Here is a 26997-nt window from a genome sequence, read left to right on the forward strand (position 1 = left end):
TTTGGTGGCTGATGCAGTGAATGTTGTTGAATATTTCAATTTAGGGATATTGTGTGTTTGGTTGTTGTTTGGGAATGCTCATATTGCAGGGTAAACATTGCCAAATTTCTTAAAATAAATGTTGTCACATTAAAACTTTTTTTTAATGATTTTAATGCAGGCTGGAATATAAGCTTCTTTTTTTTGCCTCCTCTGTCTACGAGAGAATTTTGCATTATTCGTGATTCAACTCAAAAAGGACTAAATTGACTAAACATGTATAGTGAAGGGACTAAATTAGCCCCAATTAAAGTTTAGAGACTATTGTAGCTTCTGATAAATAGTTTAGGGACTATTTTGGCCGTTTGCTTAAAATTTTCTGCTGTAGAAGACGTATCTTGTAAGTGTTATTTGACTGCTTTTAAATTCAGAGTAGTTCTGAAATCTACAACCGGATGACAACCCAAGTGCCCAAGCGACAAGGCAATTAGACCAACCATTAATTCATGAATATTTGTTGATAGAAGACTCCTAAATGATATAGATTATGGCTTAAATATCTCTTCCAGCTCAGTTAGTCCAATTTGGATTATGTATTGTATTGTGTAGTTATTGCACATGCCTCTTATTCGCCATACATTACTGTTTTTATCCTCTCTCTCTCTTCTCCGGCAATGGCATTCCTCATGTTGTCCAGCACCAATTGTCTATCTATATCTCTCACCAATATGAACATGAGGATTATCATCAAATCACATTCACTACAAAATAGAAGGAACCTTGAACTATCAATAGTGTTATGAGTTTTTTCAACAGATTGTGACAATGTGGCCAATGATTATTATTCCTCCAACGAGTAGGTGGATTTCAAATCCAAATCTCCTAAATTATCCAAACCACAATAGGGGCTTTTGGTAGGGATTTGATATCCGCCATGTTTAATAACTCAATTCAATATTTAAATTTAATTAATTCATATCTTAACATATTCAGACGTGTTTAATAACCAAAAATAGAACATCTGAATTAATTAAGTGACACTGAATTTTTCAAGCAAAACTCACTCCCAAAAAAATAGTAACAAGTTATTTACTTATTATTTAATGTAATATACATTCAAGTGTATCAAATTTAGTATTTCATAATTCAATAACTTAATGATTTCAATTTTCAAATTAGATGCTTTCCATATTGATATTTCATGTACAACCGTTAGATTCGATACTTTTCATCCAATTTTTAATTTAGTCGAAACCATAGAAAGCTGTAGTATAAGTTTCCAAATCAGAGAGAGGTTAATTATACATTTGGCAAATCACAGAAAGTTTCTTGATATTTTACCCTTATTTCTTTGTGACAGTTCATTGTCATCAATTGAAATGCCATTGCAAAGTAGTTGGGTTTTTTCATTTTCATTTATCTTTAATTTTTCTTATAATTTTGTTTGAAAACCGTGCAACATAAAGCGCAGACAACATGGACTCCATTTTTCCTATTAATCTTAAAAATTGCATGTTTAACATGGAGACATTTAATTATTGGTGCTTTTTGTTTTGTGGTCTTAGATGAAATACTTAAAATTAGAATCAACTTGGTGTTTATAGGTGAACTACATGAAAAGTTTTTGTTGTATGCTTCGATTTTGATGAGATGAAATGTTATCTCAATTAAAACTAAATTGTTTATTGTTTGTTGGTTGTATAAACATTTTAAGTGCTCTCTTTTAAGTCGTGCTGGTTGTTCAACTTTTCAGTTTTTTTTTTTTCTGAATAATGAATTTGAATTGGATAAAGTGAGGTGCAATGTTTTATTGAATTTGAACCATTTGCATTTTCAGTTGTTTAGTTGGATTTTTTTCTTTTTTATTTTATTTTGTATTAAAAAAGAAAAAGTACATAGTGTACGCTCCAATAAATTTTAAAAAATATATAATTTTATGCAGCTGTTTCAGAGTTAAAATGCCCTCTAAAGGACATAATTACTGATTGATCGTAATCAAATCTACCTAGAGAACAAAGTTATAGTACACCAAATTGATCTCACAAAACTGTCAAGCCTCCTTTAGGCCAAAACACAAAGGCAATTGCCCTGCAACTACAATACAGATTCCATCTTTGTTGACAAACTACTCTTCCCAATAACAAGCTTATACCTGCAGGTTCCATACAGGCAAAGCTGTTGTGTAAGAACTGAAGAAAAGAAGCCTATTTAAAATCACAACAAAAACAATTGTACAGTTTAATCACTTTTTATCTTCATGACCCTTTGAGCACTTAGTGTCTGCCTTCACCTGAGATTTTCCTAGCTTAAGATACTAGCTGAACAAATTTATCATGTACTAAGTCAGGACTTGTCAGCATTAAGGGCCTCAAGTTGCTTTCTTAGTTCATCCAAGTCGTCCAGCGGGTTGCTTCCATCCCCAGAAACAGGCAGATTTGAAAATCCATCTGCACTTGGCAACTCGTGCATAAGGCCATCCGGAAGAATGCCTGAAAGAAAAGAGATTTAGGATCTTGTCAACCTCTGCTGGCCTTTGAATAACAATAATAGCAGAAAAAAAAAATAAACCAAAGAAATCGGATTAGTTAATATCAAGCCCTTCATCTTCTTAGCACAAGCTCAAGATACTGGGAGGACATTTTTTAAGTGCAGAAACACTTCTAAGATGACAAAACATGACAATAAAAAAAAAATCAATAGTTTACTACTACCTAAAGTTCAGTTGCAGATTTGTTGTAGAGACTAAAGTGGGAACAACAGAACGAGGAAAGCACCAATTCCAGGTTCGTATTATGCTTCTCTTCTCCAAGTGAGAGAACAGAAAAACAATTTATGAACAAAGGTAAGACATAAGCTCCAATTTTCTGGCAAGGTATTAAACGGTTAATCTGCCACACTATGTTTTGTCCAATCTCCATCCTTACCTTTAACTTTTCAAGTGAAAATGAAAAGTGATTATTGACACCTTAGCAGCTTCGATTAACACCATTCTTTCCTTTCAACTCCAAAAACTAGGTGGTCTAAAAGGGCAAGCACTGGTTATGTAGTATGATAAAAAGGCTGATTTTACCCATGGTTCAAGAATATAGATTCCTTGATCTTAAGGAAAGAACAAAAAGAGACCCAAAAAATTAAAAAGAAAAGGAGTAATATTTCCAGAATCTTATAATCTGCCTTTGAGACTATTAAAACAGTTCTCTATGAAAACTGAAACCATCTAACCAACACATTCTTGGATCTTATATGAGGGAACCTCTTATAAGCATGTGACTTCAAACCAACATCACAAAACTTCTTGTTCCATGATTAACATTCTTTGACCAGCTTCACATTTTAACGGTAGATCTTGAAAAATCAACAGAAAGTTTTAACATCAAGTGATAGTTGCCACAGGCTAATTAAAATCAAATTAATGATAGCATGATTATTCTGGAAAAAAAGAAAAACCTGAACTTCTGACATCTGGACCAGCCACTTCACTGTCATCAACGACACTGAAAAGCACAAAAGGACATGATACAGCATCAATCACAAGGCCAACAATAAAGAGATTAGAGAAAACTAATGTACTCCTCAAATAGATCATCCACTAACAAAACAAGGAAATCTTAATGTCAAATGTTTGGACTACAAGACTATGAAAATCAAAGAAAAACTTCTATAGGCTTACCTTATGTTCCATTCATTATCTGCATGAATGGGACATTCTGTTGCAGACTGTGCTTCGGCCTCCATCTTTGCTCTAGCAGCAGCATCCCTGGCAGGCTTTACAAGAATGTATTCTTTCTGCAGCACATGTAGCACTTGCTCAACATAGAAGCCAATATGTAAAATAAAAAAGCAAACAACTTGTAAATTCTCCATTGTGCTTTATTTACCTGTCGTTCCAAACATGCTGAATTTGAACATTGAGGGTTTGGCTTCATTTCCATTGTTGGGAAATAATCTTTGAGGGCATTGTAACCCTGATATCAAAAACAAGAATCAGTGACATTTGATGCTTAATTCCAAATATATTTCTTACGGAGGAGAATGAGGATTTAAATTGTACCAGATAAGGGGTAACTTGCCCGAACTTTAACAAATATTTAAGAGCATTTTGAACAAGAAGCCCAGCAACAACACCCTGTCAAGTCAAGCAAAATAGCAAAAACATAGAACACAAAATTCAAAAACTAATCAGCAATGCTCAAGCCTTCACACTTAATATGCACAAGAAATTTGGACTTATAACCATGTAATAAAAATTAATGAAATGCAGCATTATGTAAAAGTTTTAGCAAAAAGAGAGGAGTGATCAATAATCAAAAAGTCATTATGTAAAGAAAACCCCATCCGGTTAAAAAAGGGTTGCAAGACGGTCTCTCAGATACAAGCATGTAAAATAACATGAATGTCATGGAAAGATTTCAATCCAAGATTGAGATTTCCTATCATTTATTAGTTAATCATTGGTATACGATATTACTCTATTTTCAGGATTCTAATGCTGAGGATGATGAAGGTTCACTATTTGCCAAAGGAAGTTGTCAAACAACTTGAGTTATGCTATATATAGCAAATAACTCCATGACAAAAAGATAGAAACATCTCTACATTTTCTGAAAACTGAAAAGTTATTACCATGGTAGTTGGTAGAGATGCAGCACAAACCCCTTCACGCTTTAGTGTGCGTTCATCAACACCAGAAGCAACAACCTGACAGATAATTTAGTTGTAGATTACTTTCTTAACTTTGAAAGATAAATGATCTCCCTTCCCCTCCCCCTCCCCCCCCCCCCCCTCTCCCAAAAAAAAAAAGAGCATAGCAAGCAAAGATGCAAAGGACCAACATAAGGCCAATTGATTGCAAATGCAAGATAAGTTTCAGAATAAAAAATTTATCAGTAATACATAAATGCTACAATATATGTCAACTAACTACAGTTTTCATGAGAAAATGGAAATGAATCAAACAAGAATCCAACAATGAAAGTTTTGGCACCAAATATTTCAAATCCACCCAGATCACTGAAGTTACCAAGGGAGGTGCACATGCAAAGCACGCAGTTTCTCCGGGAACCAGCAATTGTATGTGACCTGAAACCGCATTTTCAGATACACCTGCCCAAACAATCTCTCCTGTGAGTCCTTCGCAAAATTTCCAGCTCAAATAAAAATTTTCATTTGAAGCATCCCATCAACTATGAGACAGAATCAGAGATGAGAATACAACAACCCTGAGGCAGAATCAAAATATTGACTTGTATCTTGATATCCTAAGCTCAACAACTAGTTACATATAGAGGCATAGCGTTCAAGTATTGTGTGTCATATAGACGGCAAATAAGATGGATTCGAAAAGGACAATATGCTAAATACAAATCTAATGAGATATAGAGACATAATAACCAAGCCTATTAATGCTTTGTCTGTAGCCTAGCATTTTAAAGATGTTTTACACATGGTTTTTAACCAGATTAGGAGGACAGAAACAAAAATATTGCAAAGCATTTCAGCAACAGAAATTAAATGTGCTACGATGTAGCATGTCCATCATTGGAGTTTGATATACCAATGAACCTACAGAAAATGAATAACCATACTCAAAGATGCAACAAAACTTTGTATGATGCCAAACAAACTGACGTTTTCATACAGAAGATACAAAGGAATCATCTTCCTTACCAGATTCCATCCATGTTTGGTTTAATTCATTGCAAGCCTGGAAAAAAGTGCAACTTTAGTTAAGACAAAATTGTAACATTGAGTCACAAAAAAAAAAAAAAAAGAAAAAGGAAACAGAAGAGATTCCAACATTTTCTATAGAACTAGTGGAAGTAAAACAAATGCATCAGAACCAATCCGAAAATGCATCTAGTATCAACTGTTACCTGATTTACTACCATCCTTGCTTCATAATTATCCACACAGCTTAATACAAGATCCACTCCGCTACCTTCTTTATGTGGGCCAAACGACTTATTTTTGAGACTTGACATAAAAGTTTCAAAACCTTGAACAGTTGTAATATTCAGTGTATAGCTCTGCAACATTCAAAACCTAAATAGTATCATTACCTAAATGATAATGTCCTAGCTATATAGTGTTTTTCTGCTAACAGGAAGCAAACTTCATGCTCAAATTAAGAATAACAACATACAGTGAAAGCAGACAATAAAAGTGATAAAAATCAGAATATTCTAGAGCAAAACTACTGGCACATTCACTTTTTGATTTATGTTTCTTTGTTTGGGAGCTGGGGTATACAAGGTGCAAAGGTGCTAACACAAATTTTAGTAATGTGGATAAAACCACTAATGAATGAAACAGGATAACAAGAATAGTCAAATGGTATAAACAAGAAGCAGAATTTATCAGTGGAGATGTAACTGACTTCCATGCAGCAAATTTGGCATAAACAAGGGCAAACATTGAAGGGTTAGGAGTATAAAAGGCAAAGGAATCAGAAGCAGGAATATCACTTGAAAACATCACCTCAAAGACAACATCTGGATTAATGTCAGAAAGAGTTTCAACAGCAGCTTCTGTTTTCGTCATGCCAACCTAAGACAAAGAAGAAGAAGGAAAAAAAAACTGACAGTTAGACAAGTAACTATAGATTATAATTTCATATTTAAAGATAGCAGCATTATGATTCCGTGAATATTGTTGAAAACTTGGGAGAAACAACCATACATGCCCAAATTAAAACACCTCAGCTTGCTTTTCGAGGAAAAAAAGAAGAAAATAAATTTAAAAAATCAAATAAAATGTACTGATTTAGTATCTACATCATACTATCCAACAAGAGGAAACAGAATCTGAAAATGCTTCAAGAACAAACCTGCTCTGGACGGAAGAAAAGCCTATTCATGTTAGCTAACTCCACTTTGTCATAATCATACAACAATAGACGACCAATGCCACACCTTGTCAACATTTCAGCGGCAACACTGCCCACACCACCTATACCCTGTACATAAAATCAGAGAATGAAGAGAGGCAAAGCTTATTTTTGGATGCAGAAATATAGTGTGATTGAAAGATCCAACTCATCTATCCTCTCCAAAATCAAAGCACAACATTGAGCTCCCAGTGGAGTTTCAGATAAACTTATCAAGTGGATAAAAACTATTTACTAGAAATTGGATATGATATGTAGTAGACTGATAAACAAGTCCATATTTAAAACAATATCAGGTTCAGGAGTTGTTTTAATAATTTGAAAAAGCAAATGATATGAATAAATCTTCACATCAACAAGTAAAGAATAATAAAGATGCCTTTCTAATCTCGTGTAACTTCCAAACCTAAACATATGTATTTATGAACTAGAACAATGTTCATGCAGAAATCTTGAGAAAGAGCAGCATATTAAGACAATCATGTGAAATGAGAAACAGGCATTGGAAACATAACAAATAAGGATAACGGGATATGCTAAGATACTTACAACAATGGCAATTGAAAATTGCCTTATTCTTTCATAGTTTTGCACAATGCCCATTCTCTGAAGCGCCATAAGCCTACTGTAGGGATTGCTATCAACAACTTCAGCACTCATATCCTAAAATAGAATAAGTATAAGATTATGGGATGCAATATAGTAAAGCAGCTGAAATGGTATGATACAACCATAGGAGCAGCTGAACACAGTTACCTTAACTTTCGAGCGGTGCATGCCTCCTGACTTAGCAAGATTGGAGAGCCTTTCAATTCGACATTGTAACTAAAAGCACAAACACTAAGCCATTAAACCACATTTCCTTATATGCACACATTGCAGTGAAAAAGATTGAAACTTTTTCAAAAAAAAAAAACAAAAATCCAACACCAAGCAAAACCCATTATTTGTACTAGAAAAATTCAACTTTTTAATCAGAACTAATATGGAATTTGATCAAAACTCAAAACCCATAAAAACAACGAATTTATATGGCATTAGCAGAAAACATTAAACTTTATAACTAGAACCGATCAGCCATTTGGACAAAACCCAAAAAGCAGCTGACTTTTAAGTCTTTGCAGGCCTGCTCTAGCAGCTGTTCTTTGCATCAAGATGTTTGCACATAACGATTCTTTGCAATAGTATAGTCAACGTACTTGGGGATTATTCCCCTTTATTCAAGCTCCAGTTCTACATTAATCAAAACCTGTCCCCCCATAAAAAGAAACAAAATAACAAAAGAAAACCAGCAAAACCCACAGTTTATATGAGGTTATAACCTCAAATTGGCATTTAAAGTTAACATAACTTGAAATTCAAGAATTTCTAAAATTCCCTTTTAATTTCATATGTCATGCAAGCTTTGATCTTTCGGAGCTAACTACAATATATACAGCAACTGTATTAAAATTAGAACAGAAGAATGGAATCAAAATTAAATAGCTGAAAAGCCCAATAATAGGGAGGCTTACTTGATGGATTTGGGATTGATGAGAGGGATCTGGCAATGAATTTTGCAGAGAATTAAGTTCGTTAAAAATCTCTTTGAGCTCAGTCTCCATTGATGATCCCATTGCTTATGCTTCCAATGCCTTCAACCTTTTCCCTTTCCTTGAAAATTCGGAAAAACGATTTGGGCAATAAATGCGGATACGAGGCAAGGAATCTGAATCCAAAAAGGCTTTCGAAAGCAGAAACGCATAGGGGGCCTGGGTTGGCGCCTCTGTCCAAGTGCTCTGTCTAAAGGGACAAAGTAGTAATTACAAATATTATCAGTCTTACGTTAATAGGGCGAACAATTAATATTCATTAAAATGTGGTTTTAGTTATAGCATGAAATGTATGCATAATATTCAAATTACTTGATCGCAATTTGATAAAAAAGTGTGGTATGAAATCAGTTCGGTAGATCAACAGGTCAAGCTTGAACGCGATTACAAGCTAACAAACAAACTTTATAATTAGAGTGTTCAATTTGATTAAATTCGTTTACACGTTTATCTATCTATTACAGCAGTTTGATATGTACAATTATTATAATTTTATATTTATACATTTACTTCTTTTGATTCATATTTATAGTTGGTTTTGGGCAACATGATTTCATCAAGAATTGTAATTATTATTATGTGTGGATGAGGTGCTTATATACACTAATGTCTAATTTAAAAATATTAACGGATTAAGAATAAAATAAATGGTATAAGTGGTCCTTGAACTAATTAAGATTTCTTATTTCTGGTCATTAAACCTTTTCTTTAATCAAATTAATCTCTCAACTAATGTAAAAATAAATATTTGGACCTATATATTTTTGTTTCTGACAAAAAATTAACGTTCTTTTCATTATTTGATTGACGAACTTGGCTAAAACAAATTTTAGGGGCCGCTTGGTTTGAGGGGTTTGGCATGTGGAATGACAATAATTCCAATATTTAGTGCTTGGTACACTGTAATGGCAATTGAAATATTGGAATCATACCCAATTCATGATTCCCGACTAAATTGGAAGGAATCACTCAAAACCCTCATCTCATTTCCAACAGTGAATAAATTCGGAGACCACATGCACTGCAACCTCCTCCTCTTCCTCCTCCGCCCACCACGTTTTCCCTCTTCCCCCCACAGCCCACCAAAAGCCTTACTCCTCCACTCCCTCCGGTGATCCCTGCTGGGATGCCATCCGTCGCGCCTGCTCCGCTTCCCCTTCCTCCACCCTCTCCCTCTCCGACCTCCGCTTCCTCCACTGCCTCGGCTCCGGCAACATCGGGTCCATCTACCTCGCTGAGATCAAAGCTCCCGAGCCTCCTCCTCCTCCTCCTCCGCTAAATTCCTCTTTCACTATCAAATCGTTCCTCTCAGCAGGCAACCCAATCTCCCTCTTCTCCTTGTGAAAAGCAAAACTGATGTTTAATGGCAAGAAGGCTGGTGGCCATAGGTGGATTGCAGTCGTGCTTGCAAACAGATTTCAAAGGATTGGGATGGAATTCACCATTTCATTTTGGGATTTGTTTTTGAATTGTTTAATTAAAGTTCTATTTGCCAATTTCAGAACAACGAAAAATAAATAGACACCATGTGCCAAATCTTCTATTTTAGACATGGATTTTTGATTGATAATTGCAAAACGAAGCACAAAAGAAGAAGTTTTGATTGGTGCTGGTTTGGTAAAGTTAGCGGTGGGGAGGCATCGAGCCAAGAAGACAAAAAGTCCAAAGGAGAAAAAAAAGAAGCAAAAATAAATTTTAATACCCAGCCCACACCAAGCATCGCCCGTGGGAATGATAGCACCAATGATACCAGGAGCTTATACCCATACTGATTTTTTATAATTCATTCCGTATCCAATTCCAATTCCGGAGCATGAACCAAGCACCCCCTTAGTAATCAAAACAAAAAAAAAATCTTTGATACTTTAGTGAACGCGTTTGCCATTTTGCCCCTAAGGAGTGATTGCAAAGAGTACGGATCCAAACATTTCAAGGGTTATGTAATTAGGAGAAGAATTGAAGTGAATTTAGAAAACTAAACGTGGAATGTGTCCAACTAAACATTTCAATGAAGCCTCTCATTGATAAATTAAGTATAGTCAACTCTTTATCAACCTAATATTGTTAGAATGGTGTTGTTAATTGGAACCAACTTTTTACTTTGGAGAACTAATTAAGACGTCCTTGAAGTTTTCAAATTCATTCAAGCCTCTCATTGATAAATTAGAGGATAATATAAGTGAACTGAAATTCATGGAACCTCCTTATCTTTCAACGATATCCATGAAACTCCCTGTGATTTAAACTGATATGGAACAAAGAAGTTTGAAATTCCCAAACTATCCCAATTTTCTAAACAACAGGGATCAATTGAGGGGCTTAATTATAATTTTAAAAAGTTTGTTTTCCTTTTTTATTTCTTGAAGAAAAACACTAGTTTAGGGGCAGAATTGAAATTCTAAAAATTTCTTTCTTTCCTTCACTGAACGAGACAGTTTTCGTGCCCAAATAACCCACATTTGCGATGTTACCACTAAAACTTTCATCTTCACTCTCCAATTTCATATCATCGTGATCATTGTCGTGGTTATCATCGTATAAAAAAAAAAAAAAAAGAAGGGAGAATCACACCAATCGTCCCTCACATATTGCAAATGTGAAAATTTAGTTTTTCAGAACGAAAATGATCAATTTTAGTACCTAACAAATAAAAAAGAATCAATTTTAGTCCCTTTGCACTTTTCCAAACAATTTTTTGCAGGAATATGTCATGCGCACATCACGTGCGCAATTTTTAAAGGGTAAAAATGGTAGACTACTTTAATGTTGATTTAAAAAAATGTGAGGGACCATTACTCCTCAACCTCCTTCAACTCTTCCAAACCCTAAATCTAAGCTTTATCACTAATGACAGAAGTATGAAAAATTTGCTCGGTTAGTAGTTTGAAAGGAAAGAAAAAATGCTTGTATAGTTTTGATCCTCCCACGTCTTCTGGTGTTAATTAATTAGAGTTAAATAGAGGGCTTTCCTCTTCATACGTGAAAAGGAAGAATTTTGAGGAAAATAATGGCAACATCTGAGATATAAACAAGAACCCAGAAAACCAAGATGCAGAACATCAAGCAAGAATCTTAAACCCCAACCTTTTTTCTTCCAAAAAAAAGGGATAAAACAAAGAAAGGAGACTCCAATTAACTCTTGCCGCTAGCATCCTCCTATAGCTTATCCAATATCCAACAATAGCTTCTAAAGATCTCCCAAAGGCCACCAAATATTCAATATCATTAAAAAAAAAAAAAAAAAAACTTTCTCAATGTCTCCATAGTTTCGTATGCTTTTAACTCTTTCCCCACCTTTGGCAGAACATCCACCATTTCTATTATTATACATTATTGGACAAGGTGAAAATCTATCCATGAAGAGCAACTAAATTTTGAAATAGAAAATAACCATTAAAAAGTAGTACTTCTCACTTGAAGTCTTCAGCAAAAATTGTACCAATGAAAGTGTCTGAATGCCCCCAATTTCACATCTAAAGATAAGAATCATCCTTGATGTAAGACAAAATAGCAGGAAAAATTTAATTAAAAGAGTTAAAAGGAAAATCAAGATTTGGAGAGGGATGTTTCTTGGATTCACTTCATCTCACTTCAATCTCCTATCCTTTTTATTCTCCTTGGGTTCAAACTCATTTTTTCTTCCCTCGACCTTCTCTTCATCCCTTCCTGGATCCGAATGGTCTAGCGACAAATACAATTATTGCTTGAAAGTTTTTTGATTGTGCATTTGATTTCTTTAGTCAAACTCCTTTTATTTTCATTTAATTAAGAGTCCAAGTTGATCTGAACTTTTGAAGACTTTTTGAATATTATTATATGCAAAGTGTGATGTGGCTATTTTCTGTTTAAGGGATCTACAATCTAGGTGGTGGACCAAGTTCATGCAAGTATTTGCCCACATTTTTGGTCAATATTAAAGTGGTTTGCCTTTTTTACCGTTTAAAGTTGGGCACGTGATGTGCGCGTGACACATTCCGGCCAAAAATCGCTCGGAAAAGTGCAAAAGGACTAAAATGGATCCTTTTTTATTTGTTAGGGACCAAAATTGATCATTTTCGTTCTGGGGGACTAAATTTTCACATTTGCAATATGTGAGGGACGACTAATCCAATTCTCCCAAAAAAGAAAGTTAAAAAGCTCTAGTGAAAAAAAAAAAGAATTTGAAATCGGATGTGGACTTTTGTTTATTATTTTGCTAATTAAACATTAATCTCGTCCATGCACACCTTAAGATGAATTTTTTTTTCCTTGTTTGCTTTAGAACTTGAGGGGTTTGAGGTTCAAAAGAAGCAAATCTTGGTTTTGAGGTTTGAGGTTCAAAAGAACTGAATCTTGGTTTTGCCTCAAACTTGTGCTTATCCTTGTTTTATCATGTTAAATGGTTACTGTATAATTGTGCTGTGGCTTCTAAGGATTGTCCGGATGTGAATTTTATAAGGATTAAAAATGATTTAGATAGACCAAGAGGCTGGCCAATTTCAATGTTGGGTCTTTTTTACCATTTTCCGCCTACTTTTGGCCAAAATCGACAGTATTATAACAATCTATACAAAAAAGTGCAATTTAGGTTGAAAATTTGTTGAAATTCTGCCACCAAAATGATGGTAGCCGGAGTGGCTATTGGGATAGCACGGCGGTGCGCCACCATTCCTATTGTCTGGTGTGCTTCAATAGAAATTAGATGGAGAAGAATGCTAGAAAAATGGAAAAGAAAATAAAGGAAAAAGAAATTGAAAAGTGAAATATCCAAATTACCTTATACACTGCCATCTGAACTCGCATGTTTTTTTTTTTTTTCCTCTTTTGCCTATATCTACACTAGCATGTTTGGTAAGCGTAGTTCACCTGTCGTTAATTTGGATGATTTCTTTATAATTGCCAAATGACTTCAAATCACAATAGGTCATTTGAACATGTATATACCACAATTCTTCATATTCCTTCAACTCTAGAGCGCCCTTCTCTTTGGCTGGATGGCAATTATTTTTGCAAGAGGAGGAGGGTTTCCTAACTTTCAGCTAAACTATTAGGGATTTTGTATTTTACCCTAAAGTAGATATAGTCTATCAACCTAAATGTTGTTAGAATGAATCATTTTGACTTCAAGAACCTAATTAAGACTATCTGGGATTTAATAGAAGCGTTTGTCTCCTTTGATGAACTAAAATGGCATCACCCTTTTGGCATTTTCCAAAATTTTTTTCAAGAAATCGCTTGATCCTTATGAAGAGGAGATGTCATTGTCTCCATGCTGTATAGTGCCTTTTGTCCCATCAATGATTTTTTCTAATGGCTTAATTTCATGTGATCCTCCAAAGCGATCTAAAATTTGAGTTTGGTCCTTTCAACGGTGAAGATCTTAATTTAATCTTACAAAGTAGCAAAATATTTCAATTTCATGTAATCAAATCGAAGAAGTTTCATTCTAATTCTCTATAGTGGTGTAAAATCTTAATTTAGTCTCTCAAACTATAAAAGCGCAATTTAGTCACTCAAACTATGAAAATCTCAATTTGCTCCTCTAAATTGAGAAAATGTTTCAACTTGTCCCAAACCTATGTAGTTGATGATTAAATAACTATAGAAGAATCAAAGAGAAAGAGAGAAAAACTCATGCATCATTCGACTAAAAACTTTTCCAACTTTAGTGATTTCAATAAAATATGCCCTTTTTGATGCATTAAATTAGCACATTTTTTAAATGAAATTTCTAAATTGGTGTATATCAAAATCACACTATTGTTATCAAAATCACACTATTAGTTGCCTTATTGTTATCATGAACTAAAAGTAAACATATTCCTCGCACAGATGCTCCTTCACGCTATTTGATCATCCTGTTCTCCAATTTTCTTCAATAAAGGTCTAAATTCAATTTGGTGGATACAAATTTAAATTCGATTTTTTGATAGAGGTCAAAACGAAAAAAACATAATTCGTTTAATTAATGGACCGACTATCGTTCCTATTGAATTTCCCACTTATAATTATGCACAAACATTGTAGGCTGTGCTTGAGTTCCTATGCTAAGGCCCTATAATGATATCTTCTTCGTAAAATGCATAGGACATCACTAAACTAATCAAAATTATTATTCAGAAGTCACAACACTATTATTTTTTTTCAACTAACCAACTTTTTTTTTAATAAAAAGTTTTAGGTAGGTTCAGTTTCGATCAGATATTGTTCTCGAGATCACAGATCGCTTGTAAAAATTATTACAAATCATCCATTAATACAATTCTTGCATCAATAGTGGCATTCAAACAAACAACCTTACGTGAGAAAATGATTTGTCCTTATCAATTAAATCAACTTGTATTGGCGTCAATTCAAACATATCACGTGAGGTGCACGCCTAAATTTTAAGAGATATTTTTGTCAATTTTCACAAAACCCAGTCCCCAAATTAATTTAGTTCTTCCTCCCCAAGTCACAGCACTCTCTCACACAGTTTCATAAATTCAGCTTATCCCTCAAAATCCCTAATCCATACAAGCAAGAAATCTGAAAGCTGAAGCCGAAGAACAAGCCCGTCGTTCTTTCCATCACAAGTTGGAAAATTTGCGAAAGATGTCGTTCATGTCCGATGCCGTAGAAAGGTGCCATTTGACAAATGCACACTATTAGACAAATTCTTTACTTAAAACTGGTTAATATTAGACAAATAGTTGTGAGTGTTTATTTTCTTGTTGATACATCACTATCATTACACTGAACTGTATTTATCTATCAACTTTTAAATTAGTTGCTACATACTAGGGGTCGGATTTCATAATCGATCTTGACGGTTGTGTCAACTCCTAACTGAAAGTGAAGTGAAAAAAAAAAGATCATGATAACTGTTCAATTTCTTGATAGCAGCGTAGTCCTATTATTCTTTTATGCCTATTTATCCAGGAACTGTTCTTTTATGCCTATTTATTCAATTCAAGTTATCTATAAAGGATGCATGAGTGGAATGCTAGAAGCTAAAAAGTGGAATATGGTCTTTTAAAAAGAAAAACAGTTCAAATTTTGAAACAAGAAAAATAAGAAAACTTACATAGATTTAGTCTTATAGATCATGCGGTCTAGATTTTACCACATCTTCAATTTTTGGGTTAGTAAGATGGTGTGTTAAAATTTGGATCACATGGTCTATACAGGCGAGTCTATCCAAGTGTTTACCGTGAAACATAACGAACTATTTAGTCAAAAGTAGATGTTGAATATTTCCAAACTTTTTTAGGTAAAATCTAGACTTAATTAATTAAAGGTGTTATGACAGTAAATCAAAGCACATTAGTGAAGAGTATTGGCATGTATCTTTATCTTATATTTGTTTAAAAAATGTGATGGATCACCAATGATACCATTATCTTTGCTACGATCCCTTTGTATGATTGCAATATTAAGTAGATTAATTATCCGATCGTTTTTTTTTTGTTGCAACCAATCATTGTATCTATTATTGTTTTAGCCGTCCAAATATTTTAAATTTTCATGCAGACCGCTTTTCCAATTTGAAATACATGTTTTTCTTCTTCTTCTTCATGATTCGATTTTGGCATGGCTAAGTGGATTTTTTTTTCTTTTGGAATTGGAAAACTCGTAATTCACTCTGAAAAGTAAGCAATAATGCATAATTTTACTGCAAAGGCAGAAACAAAGAGTATGAACTTTAAAGAACCATTCAGATCCCCTTCATTTTTACACTGACAAGTTATACCCCTTAATTTTTAAAAAAATGTTTTATAAGATATTCTAGTATTCTAAGAGCTTAAGGGAGAAAATAGGCCAAGAGGATTGTTTGTTTTTTTGGGTGGTGTAGGGGGGGGGAGAGTGCTGGCTTTCACTCTTTCTTGTGCAGCCAATCTTGATTGCTTTTGGGGATTTTAGGGAAAGGCCATCGAGTAAAGTCAAAAAATACGACAAATAAACTTCAGAAATTTTTTTTTTTTGACCATCTGGACCCCTGATGTGTTAAAAAATACAGAATTAGTTGTGACTGTTGTTGTGAATTTTTTATCTACATTTTATCTTGTTTTATTTGCTATTTCAATGCGTGAAATGATGATTGATTATGGCATTCTGCTGCCTAAACCTTATTCAACTTAATACATCATTCGTGATTATTGTTCATATTTAGGATTACGAATAAAGTTAGTTCCAATTTCCACTTTCAGTTAAAAATTCCTACCATGTTCAAATGAAAAAGAAGAGGGTTTAAGAATCTAATCAAAGATTTTCAGTTACCTGATCAATGTCCCTGCCAGGTAAAAACAGGCTTACATTCATTTTGTTTGCCCCTCTGGAAGTTGCATTTCAAATTATCTATAAAAGCGGGCTCTTAGTGGAAGCTAATAAATGTAGCAGGGAACTCAAACGAAGCAAAAGCAAACCAATTCACATTTCTGAACGGAAAAGCAAAGATGTATATACTTCCAATTGAGCAAACAATTGCCTTCTTCTTCAAACATTCTATCTCATTACTTCTTTTTTTCCTCTTCACTATCCTTGTTGTCAAATGGCGAAATTCCACTTCAAACCCCTCACAGAAACTTCCACCTTCCCCTCCAAAGCTTCCCATAATCGGAAACCTTCATCAACTCGGTTCAATCCCTCAACGCTCTCTGAAATCATAAGCTCAAAAATACGGCTCCCCAATGCTGCTTCATCTGGGCAGCAAGCCGGTGCTAATTATCTCATCCCCTGATGCAGCTGAAGAAGTGATGAAAACACATGATTTAATCTTTGCCAATAGGCCAAAAGCAGCCTTTGCTGGGAGACTACTCTACAAATTCAATAGCATAGCATTTTCTCCTTACGGCGAATATTGGAGGCAAGTAAGAAGCATTTGTGTACTTCAGCTTCTAAGTAACAAGAGGGTTCAGTCGTTCCGAAGCATAAGAGAAGAAGAGGCTGAATCAATGTTGAAAAAAATTAAAGAATCTTGTGCTCCGTCTTCGATAATTCGTATAGACGAAATTTTGGCAACACTTACGAACAATATAGTTTCGAGGGTTGTCATAGGAAAAAGGTACTCAGAAAAGGAAAGTGGCAGCAGGTTTAAGGAACTTTTTGAGGAATTTATCATGTTATTGGGTGTTTTTAACGTTGGAGATTACATATCATGGCTTTCATGGATCAATAATGTTAATGGGTTGGAAGCAAAGGTTAAAAAAGTGGCCAAAGATTTTGATGAATATTTGGAAAAAATTCTTCAAGAGGCAGTTAAAAAGCAGGAAAAAAGTGGAAACAAGAATGGTGGTGATGAGAAGCAGCAGAATCTTGTGGATGTTTTACTCGAAATCCAGAGAACAAATGCTACCGGTTTTGCTTTTGAGCGAGATTCCCGTAAAGCCATCATCCTGGTAAAGAAAATCTATTATCAGCTCTTTATATTTCCTTTCTTTCTTTTGATTATCTGCCTATTTCAATTTTAACGTTTCGATTTACACTTATCAGCTGAATTGCATGCATATTTTCGTATAAAATGAAAAAACTGATGGCATTTGGGCTTTGGTTGAATAAAAAATTAAAAGTTGATTTTCAGATACTCACACAAATTACCTAGGAATAACGAGTAATCTTCAGATAATAAAAGACGTTACTGCTTATAGGGTTGCACCATATTTGCAAACAGTTCCAAACCACCATAGTCATTTACTATTATTTTGGCATACCAAGTGAATAACTTGCGATATTCTTCTATTTTGATTGTGTTTTTCTTGTCCAAAGCCAATGATCCAATGGCAAGTTACGAATTTTAGAATGGAATATATGTGTATTTATAAAATAATGTGTGTATACATTATATAGACAAGTAGAGCAGGAATATATTCCTTTGAGGTATAACTGAAAACAGCGAGCTACTAAGCAGACACCAAAATTTTCTTCAAGGCATTCAAATATTAGTTTGGGTAAATTACACATAACCGCATGTAGATTCATAGATTGTCATATCATCCTTCTAACATTTCAAATATTCACATTATCCCATGTAATTTCATGTAAAGTGGAAATTTGACAAAAATATAGCCTATGTAATGCCATTTATTAAATACCATTATTGTCCTTACTTAAGCATTAAACCGAATAATAACCTGACAACCTTGAATAAAAGTATAGGATGTTGATCTTGATCCCTATCTTTTGATATTTACAAAACAAATGGATGTTACTAATGTCTCTTAAAAGATCTATTCAGTTATGAAGCAAATTAGTTCCAAAGATCAAGTACAATTGAAAGATGACAAAGTATGCTGAAGCTGTCGGACGCTCAAGAAGTCAGGATCGGACGTCCGATAATCATTGCATAACTTCGGACGCATGCTTCGGACGTCCGATAGGATCCTTCGAAGTCGACGAAACTATCGGACGCTGAATATGTCTCTACCGGACGTCCGATAGAAACAAGATAATTTCTCAAATCTGTTTGTTTGCTGTCGGACGCACAAAGAGCTTGCATCGGACGTCCGAAAGAATTGAAGAAAATCTCTGAAACTCACTGCCTGCTGTCGGACGCATAAAACAGGGCTATCGGACGTCCGACACTCCAACGGCTAGTTGACTTTTTAGCTACTTTCTATCCGTTGGAAGCTTTAATGAGGCTCTTTCTTGGTCCTATATAAATAGTGATTGGTCAGATATTTCAAACAACTTTGGCACACTGAAGATACAAAAGATCTAGAGAGATTTTAGTGAGAAAATACTCCAAAAAGAATATTTGTAGTCTTAGTGGTGTGAGGTTCATTGTAAGCTTTTCATTTGTGAGTGAATCTTTCATGAGTGTAGCTCTGTGAGGGTTGTCCTGAGGGATAGTAAAACGTCCTGGCTTGACCGAGTGCTGCTTGGGGCAAGGAGGAGGTGAATCTTCCTTTGTACACAAGAGTGATTGTAATTCATCAACTTGAAGTAGCTTGTTTCAATTAATCTACAAGCTCAAGAGGAGTTGGGTAGTTAATTGGTTTGCAATCCTTTCCTTTTTATTTACTTATTGTTTCGTTTATGATCTTTGCATTGGTTGTTTTGGGCCTTACAATTGGTATCAGAGCTTGGTCTCCTTGAGATTAAGCTCAATCGGCTTGGGAGTAAAAATGACAACCAATAATGCTATGTTTTTTGAAGGATATTCTGTTATTAGACCACCTATGTTTAATGGGTCAAATTATATGAGTTGGAAAGAAAGAATGATTATCTTTTTGCAATCTATTGATATCGAATTGTGGTTTATTATTAGTGAAGGTCCATATGATGCCTCTCTTATAGATGAAAATACTCATGCATCTAGACCGAAAACAAGAAGTGAACTGACTGCTGTGGATAGAGCCCATCTCATCTTAAATGCAAAAGCCATGAATGTGTTATATTGTGCATTAGACTCAAATGAATCTATTAGAATCAAGGGTTGCAAGTCAGCTAAAGAAATTTGGGACAAACTGAAAGAAATTCATGAAGGTAGTGAGAATGTTAGAGAACAAAAGAAGTCCATTCTAGTTACAAAGTATGAATCTTTCAAGATGGAACCTCATGAAAATGTTGATCAAATGTATTGTAGATTCAATGATCTCATTAAAGATTTAGAGGTGCTGGAAAAAGAATATTCTCTTGGTGAGAAAAATAGAAAAATCCTGAATGCCTTGTCCAATGATTGGGAAAATAAAGTGACTGCTATTGAGGAGGCTAGAGATTTGAATACTATGCCTATTGAATCTCTTATTAATTCTCTTACCTCTTATGAGCTGAAACTTAAGATTAAGGTGCAAGAGGAAGAGGATGCAAAAGTGCGAAAGAATATTGCTCTAAAAGCCTCACAAGATGAAGATGATTCTGCCTCCCTAGATGAAAAAGATGTGGAAGGTGATGATAATGATATCGCTCTCATCACAAGAAATTTCAAACGAATACTCAACAAGAGGAGATTCAGAAAAGGTGGACCTGGCAATTCATTCCCAAATCAGTTCAACAAAAAGCAAACTGATCAGTGCTTTGAATGCGGCCAACCTGGACACTATGCAAGTGACTGTCCAGTGATGAAGAAGAAAGAAGGAAGAAAACCAAGAATAAACAAATTTCAATTCACATGGAATGAATGCAATTCCGATGGTGAAATTGAAGAGGAAGAAGAGTCTGCTCAATTGGCTTTTATGGCCATTGGAGATGATGAGGTAACATCTTCTAGCTCTCAATTTGAAAGTGATGATGAAGATGATGATGATCTTGAATCTTTCATTATAAAATTGCATGATAGTTTGAAAGAATCTTATGTTAGAAACAAGGAGTTAAAACAGAAAATTAGTTTTTTGCTTCGAAATAATGCGAATCTTTTTCAACAAAACAAAAAGTTGAAAACTGAAAATGATTACTTCAAAAAAAGTGAGACTGCTTTACACTTGGATCTTGATAGAAAAACAAGTTTTTGTGAAATGTTCAAAAGGGAACAAAATGATTTGAAAAGAAGAATGGATGATTTAAATGAGTTGCTTCAACATAAAAAACAGGAATGTTTTCAAAGTAATAAATCAAAACCTCATTTTAAGATAAATTCTGCTGCAAATGAGTTTGTTATCCATAGGAGAAGACAAGTAAGATTTATTAAACCTGTTCATGTAAATAACTCTTTGGTTATGTGTAATTTTTGTTGTCAAAAAGGTCACATGAATAGTGATTGTTATGTGAGAAAGAATATGAGAAGATGCATGAAATGCATGTGGATAGTTAGACATGATACTAATTTTAACAAGTAGGAGGTTTTGTCTAATCATTGCAGTGATTCTTGTTCATAATATTTTTTCTTTTGATACTTTGATCTGAGTTTTCGCTGATGTCTTTGAATACTACTGAATCTATATGATGTCAAAAAGAGAGATAAAAGAATAATGCTGATCTCATGATGATTTGTTGTAATTGCTGTCATTTCTCTATTTTTTCTTGGAATATTGAATTCTCTGTTATTGTTGCTGGATTATAGTAGTTGATTTTTACTCTTATGATGACAAAAAGGGGGAGAAATGGATGCAATGTGTAAGGGGGAGTTATTCTGAGATTATGAGTTTGGCTCTTAAAAGTTTTGGTTGCAATGATTGAGGGGGAGCTTATACTTATTTTTGTTTCTTTCCATCCATTGTTTTGTCATCATCAAAAAGGGGGAGATTGTTGATCTTGATTCCTATTTTTTGATGTTTACAAAACAAATGGATGTTACTAATGTCTCTTAAAAGATCTATTCAGTTATGAAGCAAATTAGTTCCAAAGATCAAGTACAATTGAAAGATGACAAAGTATGCTGAAGCTGTCGGACGCTCAAGAATTCAGGATCGGACGTCCGATAATCATTGCACAACTTCGGACGCATGCTTCGGACGTCCGATAGGATCCTTCGAAGTCGACGAAACTATCGGACGCTGAATATGTCTCTACCGGACGTCCGATAGAAACAAGATAATTTCTCAAATCTGTTTGTTTGCTGTCGGACGCACAAAGAGCTTGCACCGGACGTCCGAAAGAATTGAAGAAAATCTCTGAAACTCACTGCCTGCTGTCGGACGCATAAAACAGGGCTATCGGACGTCCGACACTCTAACGGCTAGTTGACTTTTCAGCTACTTTCTATCCGTTGGAAGCTTTAATGAGGCTCTTTCTTGGTCCTATATAAATAGTGATTGGTCAGATACTTCAAACAATTTTGGCACACTGAAGATACAAAAGATCTAGAGAGATTTTAGTGAGAAAATACTCCAAAAAGAATATTTGTAGTCTTAGTGGTGTGAGGTTCATTGTAAGCTTTTCATTTGTGAGTGAATCTTTCATGAGTGTAGCTCTGTGAGGGTTGTCCTGAGGGATAGTAAAACGTCCTGGCTTGACCGAGTGCTGCTTGGGGCAAGGAGGAGGTGAACCTTCCTTTGTACACAAGAGTGATTGTAATTCATCAACTTGAAGTAGATTGTTTCAATTAATCTACAAGCTCAAGAGGAGTTGGGTAGTTAATTGGTTTGCAATCCTTTCCTTTTTATTTACTTATTGTTTCGTTTATGATCTTTGCATTGGTTGTTTTGGGCCTTACATAGGAAGATTATATACATAAATGCAATAATCATAGGGGGTAAAGTGGACATTCGTGCAAAGTATAAGGGTGTTTACTGAATATTATGATTTCATAACCCCCTTATGATTTGGATTAAAGTGTCAAAATGATAGAATTTGCAACCTATAACGGAGTCAATTAAAATATTAAAAATACTCCTATGTAAAGTTGAAAATTATTTATTAACCACAAGGGAGTTATGTATATATAATGAAAATCATATGGGGCGTTATATGATAAAATATTAAACTATAAGGGGTCATATAGTAAAATATAAAACCATACCAGGGTTAGAGTGTCATATATGTTATGTTTATATATTTTGATCATTTCAGTCATTTGAGTTTTTAAACAAGGGTAATTTCGATATTTTTATAGGTTCCGTTAGGAATGACTATTTCCGTCACTTTGATAATTTAATCCAAACTATGAGGGAGTTATATATAGTTTTTAAAACTATGGGGGGTTATGTACAAAAATACTAAACCATGGGAGTAAAGTGTAATTTGCCCTTAATTTTATTATAACTTGACAGAAGTTTCTAATTCCTTTTTTTTTTTTTTTGGTTTCGCAAAAAACAACGGAAGAACGAATCGATAATACATATTTCATTTTCTTGTGCTTCCGGCAGGACATGATTGTAGGTGGAACTCATGCTACATCTACGCTGCTTGAGTGGCAATTTCAGAGCTATTAAGAAACACAAATGCCATGCACAAATTACAAAACGAAGTGAGACAATTCTTAGGATGCAAAACATACATCACTGAGGATGATTTAGAGAACCTCCATTACCTGAAAGCAGTAATAAAAGAGGCTCTTCGCTTGCATCCACCAGTTCCATTACTTGTTCCTCGTGAATCAAGCAAGGCAGTCAAAATAATGGGATACGATATAGCTGCCGGCACTCAAGTGATTATCAATGCTTGGGGAATTGGAAGGGACCCAAAACTGTGGAAAGATGCTGAGGAGTTTCAGCCGGAGAGGTTCTTGAATAGCTCTTTGGACATTAAAGGGCAAAATTTTGAGTTCATCCCATTTGGTTCCGGAAGGAGGAGCTGCCCTGGTTCTGCATTTGCCTTGGTTACAGCTGAACTTGCACTCGCAAATTTGATCTGCAGCTTTGATTTTGAATGGGCTGGTGGAGCAGGACCAGAGGATTTGGATATGACTGAAGCACCTGGGATCGTTACGCCAAGGAAAGTCCCTCTTCTACTAGTTGCAAGTCTACCTAATTAGGCACTTCAAGATTCAAGATACCTGTTGGTGGTAGTTCTATGAGTACCATTGTATCTTGCCACCTTTAAATTTGAGATAGAATTGATGGGGAAAACTTTTAAAATGGTGAAATATTGCGTTATGATGAGTGCAGAGGCCCCATTCTGGGCCCGGACACGCGGCAGCCCAGGAAGAACCGAGTTGGGCCTTGGCCCTCAGACCCCTGAGATCAGCCCTGGGCCGCACCGACTAGGGCTCCCAGGAAAGGCGAAGGTCCGTCCCGAAGAGGTCGGGAGTAGTCCCCCTGAGTGCGGGATACTATCTATACTGGGCAAGTCCCGCGTCGTGCGGAGGTCGGACTCCCTTGCAGGTATAAATAATAACACACATCCACTGTACAAAGGAGGCTCACTATTGACAATTTACTCTGGACAGCTACTACTTCCCGTGAACTTTACTCACCGGAAAACTAACTTGGCCGTCGGAGTGCCCTCGGGGACAACCCTCGGGCCCCCTTTGTTAGCTCATCTTCTCTGTTTTGCAGGTCTTGGATCAGCTCTCCCATCGACACCCCGAGCTGATCAGGTCAGCTCTCCTCGGGGAAGCTCAGCGCTTCTTCAGTTGGCGCCGTCTGTGGGAACCGTAAGGTAAGTAAGATTGTGTTGATGGTCAGGACGCGATCCAAGCGTACGGCAGAGAGCACCGGCCCTGGGGGCGGTGAGGGGTCCCAGCGGAAAGAGGCTGGGGCGTCCCAGGGCGCCGGTGGCTCAGCCCTTTCAGGGGAGCGGAGGCAGCAGATCTTCCAGTTTGTGACGGAGAATCTCCCCATGCTGGAGGATATAATCCGGCAGGCGAAGGAGGGAGAGGGGGCTGGGGGTGCACAGACCTCCAAGGCCAAGGGGAAGGAGAAGGAGTTACCCCCTGATCCTTCGGAGGATGAGTCGCGAGACCAGCCCCCTAGGAGGAAGCGACCCCGGACTCCTCCCCGTCCCCGAGCCTCGGTGGTCGAGGACAGCGAGAGGTATTCCCGCGACAGGTCCGCGAGGAGCCATCCCAGAGACCCCTCTCCGAGGAAGCCCACACGGAATGGGTTCGAGCGTTCCCCTGCTCGGTCTGCCAAGAGCCGGCCCCGCGACCCCCTTTATCTGGACCCTGCTCGGGATGAGCTCGAGCAGATCTTGAGGCCCCGGCCATACGAGGACAATTATGCAACCTCGCCCTTTACCTGAGAGATAGAGGACTACCCCCTACCCCGGAGGTTTAAGATTCCGAGCATCGAGATGTACGATGCCTCTACAGACCCGGAAGACCACCTCTCGGTATTCCTGACGCATATGCGCCTGCAAACCGCCGCGGATGAGGTTCGCTGCAAGACCTTCCCTATGTTCCTAAAGGGGAAGGCGCGGCTCTGGTTCCAGGGACTGAAACCGGGGTCCATACGGAGCTTTCCCGAGCTGGCCCGGCAGTTTGCAGCCCAGTTCGTCTCTTCGAAGGTTTACGCGAGGAACGCAACCCACCTGATGTCCATCAGGCAAAGGCCCGACGAGTCACTGAGGAATTTCATGACCCGCTTCAATGCGGAGGGCCTGCAGGTCAGGGATAAGGACGAAAAAGTGGTGATTGCCGCCTTCACAAACGGGCTCAGGGTGGAGGAGCTTTTCTACGACCTGGCCAAGAAGCCTCCCGTAAGCCTGGAAGAGCTCCTACGCAGGGCGCACGAGACTGCTAATGCGGAGGAGGCAGGTCGCCTAAAGAAAGAATCAGATCGGGAGATCGGAGATCGCAAAGGCCGGACCAACCCCCCAGAGGGCAAGGAGGCCCCGGCCAAGAAAAACGTCTTTGATCGGCTCTCGAAGGAGAAGGCCCCTGTTCTGCCACCACTCTCAGAGAAGACCTACACCCCTCTAACACGGCCTAGAGCCCGTTATGGAGGCGGAAGGGCTGGGAGATCGGCCGCCCAAGATGGGGACGCCCCGGAACAAAAGGAACCAAGACCGATATTGCGCCTTCCACCGTGACGTCGGACACGACACGGAGGGGTGCTGGGCCCTGCGTAAGGAGATCGAGGACCTGATCCAACGTGGCTTTCTAGGTCGGTTCGTACGCCGACCAGGTCAGGAGTTCGGACGCAACCATTACGGAGACAGGCGCGAGGGACAGCGTCGCGACCGCCCAGAGCGGCGTGAGGCTCCTCGGAACCACTCTCCCGACCAGGACATCCAGAACCTGGCGGGAGTGATAAACACCATCGCGGGAGGTCCCACGGGGGGGGACAGTCATGCAGCTCGGAAGAATAAGCGGCCACCCCCCGAAGGGGACGACTCCTTGAAGCGTCTGCGCATGGACGAGGAGATTACCTTCGGACCAAGGGATACGGTTCCCTTGGCTTCCGGGAACCACGAAGCCATTGTGATAGACATTGTTACCAACAACTACCGGGTGAAGAAGGTATATGTCGACCAGGGTAGCGCGGTTGATATCATGTTCTATCGGATGTTCAAGGAGCTCGGGCTAAGGGATGACCAGCTGACCCCGGTCCGGACACCTCTAGTGGGCTTCACCGGACCACCCATCAGTTCGGAAGGGATGATCACCCTGATGGTCACAGTAGGGCAGGCTCCCAAGTGTCGGACCGTTCCCGTTAATTTCGTGGTGGTCAAGCAGTCGTCCCCGTACAATGTGTTCTTGGGGAGACCTGCTTTGAACGCCCTCCGGGCTATTCCCTCTACCTTCCACCTCAGCGTCAAGTTCCCCACTCCCGGAGGGATAGCCGAGGTGCACGGCGACCCAGAGGTAGCCAGGGCTTGCTACCTGGCCACTCTCCGGGGGCAGGAGAAGGTGGTCGCCCAGACAACCTGTTTGGAGCCCTACATCCCAGGCTACCCACTCCCGGAGGGATAGCCGAGATGCACGGCGACCCAGAGGTAGTCAGGGCTTGCTACCTGGCCACTCTCCGGGGGCAGGAGAAGGTGGTCGCCCAGACAACCTGTTTGGAGCCCTACATCCCAGGGGATGAGGCCCAATACCTGGGCACCCAGGATGAGATTGAGGAGTTCCCCTTGAGGGAGGAACGGCCCGACCAGGTCATCCGCATCGGGGCATTGCTGCCAGCGGACGAGAAGGAAGGCTTGAAGGCCTTATTGAGGGAATACTCCCAGGTCTTCGCATGGACGGTGGATGACATGCCCGGGATCCCTACGGACCTGGCAGTCCATCACCTCGACGTGGACCCTCGCTTCAAGCCGGTAAAGCAG

The 26997-nt window shown here is 37.6% G+C and overlaps 4 protein-coding genes across 5 annotated transcripts; 3 read left to right on the forward strand and 1 right to left on the reverse strand.

Moving 5' to 3' along the window:
- Positions 1-2012: 2012 nt before the first annotated feature.
- LOC113735152 (ubiquitin-like modifier-activating enzyme 5) lies at positions 2013-8633 on the reverse strand. Of its 2 annotated transcripts, XR_003459518.2 has the most exons (15): positions 8380-8633; positions 7622-7690; positions 7415-7528; positions 6806-6934; positions 6457-6525; positions 5853-6005; positions 5647-5683; positions 5000-5082; positions 4603-4677; positions 4031-4105; positions 3858-3944; positions 3650-3765; positions 3427-3473; positions 2270-2468; positions 2013-2131 (listed from the first exon to the last, which is right to left on the reverse strand). XR_003459518.2 is itself a non-coding variant. In XM_027262119.2 (14 exons), exons 1-14 carry the CDS (start codon positions 8479-8481, stop codon positions 2323-2325), a joined length of 1302 nt encoding a protein of 433 aa, XP_027117920.1. In that variant the 5' UTR covers positions 8482-8633; the 3' UTR covers positions 2013-2322. The 2 variants fall into 2 exon arrangements, 1 of the variants encoding a protein (XP_027117920.1); XM_027262119.2 differs by having other exon boundaries at positions 2013-2468.
- An 8472-nt stretch (positions 8634-17105) lies between these two features.
- LOC113736019 (tabersonine/lochnericine 19-hydroxylase-like) lies at positions 17106-23764 on the forward strand. The gene is made up of 2 exons (XM_072083195.1): positions 17106-17796; positions 23214-23764. The coding sequence occupies exons 1-2, from the start codon at positions 17106-17108 to the stop codon at positions 23762-23764; spliced, it is 1242 nt and encodes a 413-aa protein (XP_071939296.1).
- Positions 23765-25023: 1259 nt separating this feature from the next.
- LOC113736020 (uncharacterized) lies at positions 25024-25761 on the forward strand. Its single transcript, XM_027262976.2, has one exon. It carries the CDS (start codon positions 25024-25026, stop codon positions 25759-25761), a length of 738 nt encoding a protein of 245 aa, XP_027118777.2.
- Positions 25762-26083: 322 nt separating this feature from the next.
- Positions 26084-26644, forward strand: LOC140038007 (uncharacterized). Its single transcript, XM_072083197.1, has one exon. The coding sequence runs from the start codon at positions 26084-26086 to the stop codon at positions 26642-26644; it is 561 nt and encodes a 186-aa protein (XP_071939298.1).
- The last annotated feature ends 353 nt before the right edge of the window (positions 26645-26997 follow it).

The sequence above is a fragment of the Coffea arabica genome, chromosome 3c, assembly GCF_036785885.1.
Source record: "Coffea arabica cultivar ET-39 chromosome 3c, Coffea Arabica ET-39 HiFi, whole genome shotgun sequence".
NCBI lineage: Eukaryota > Viridiplantae > Streptophyta > Magnoliopsida > Gentianales > Rubiaceae > Coffea > Coffea arabica.

What these genes read in the sequence shown, in the direction of transcription:
- LOC113735152 (XM_027262119.2), bottom strand. Translation starts at nt 8,481, where the DNA reads ATGGGATCATCAATGGAGACTGAGCTCAAAGAGATTTTTAACGAACTT. An exon ending in CCAAACATGGATGGAATCTG is followed by an intron (nt 5,083 to 5,646) that starts GTAAGGAAGATG and finishes TTGTTTGGGCAG; the next exon opens with GTGTATCTGAAAATGCGGTT. An exon ending in GATAATGAATGGAACATAAG is followed by an intron (nt 3,474 to 3,649) that starts GTAAGCCTATAG and finishes TGTGCTTTTCAG; the next exon opens with TGTCGTTGATGACAGTGAAG.
- LOC113736019 (XM_072083195.1), top strand. Translation starts at nt 17,106, where the DNA reads ATGCTGCTTCATCTGGGCAGCAAGCCGGTGCTAATTATCTCATCCCCT. An exon ending in TGCTTTTGAGCGAGATTCCC is followed by an intron (nt 17,797 to 23,213) that starts GTAAAGCCATCA and finishes TGGCAATTTCAG; the next exon opens with AGCTATTAAGAAACACAAAT.
- LOC113736020 (XM_027262976.2), top strand. Translation starts at nt 25,024, where the DNA reads ATGTACGATGCCTCTACAGACCCGGAAGACCACCTCTCGGTATTCCTG.
- LOC140038007 (XM_072083197.1), top strand. Translation starts at nt 26,084, where the DNA reads ATGGACGAGGAGATTACCTTCGGACCAAGGGATACGGTTCCCTTGGCT.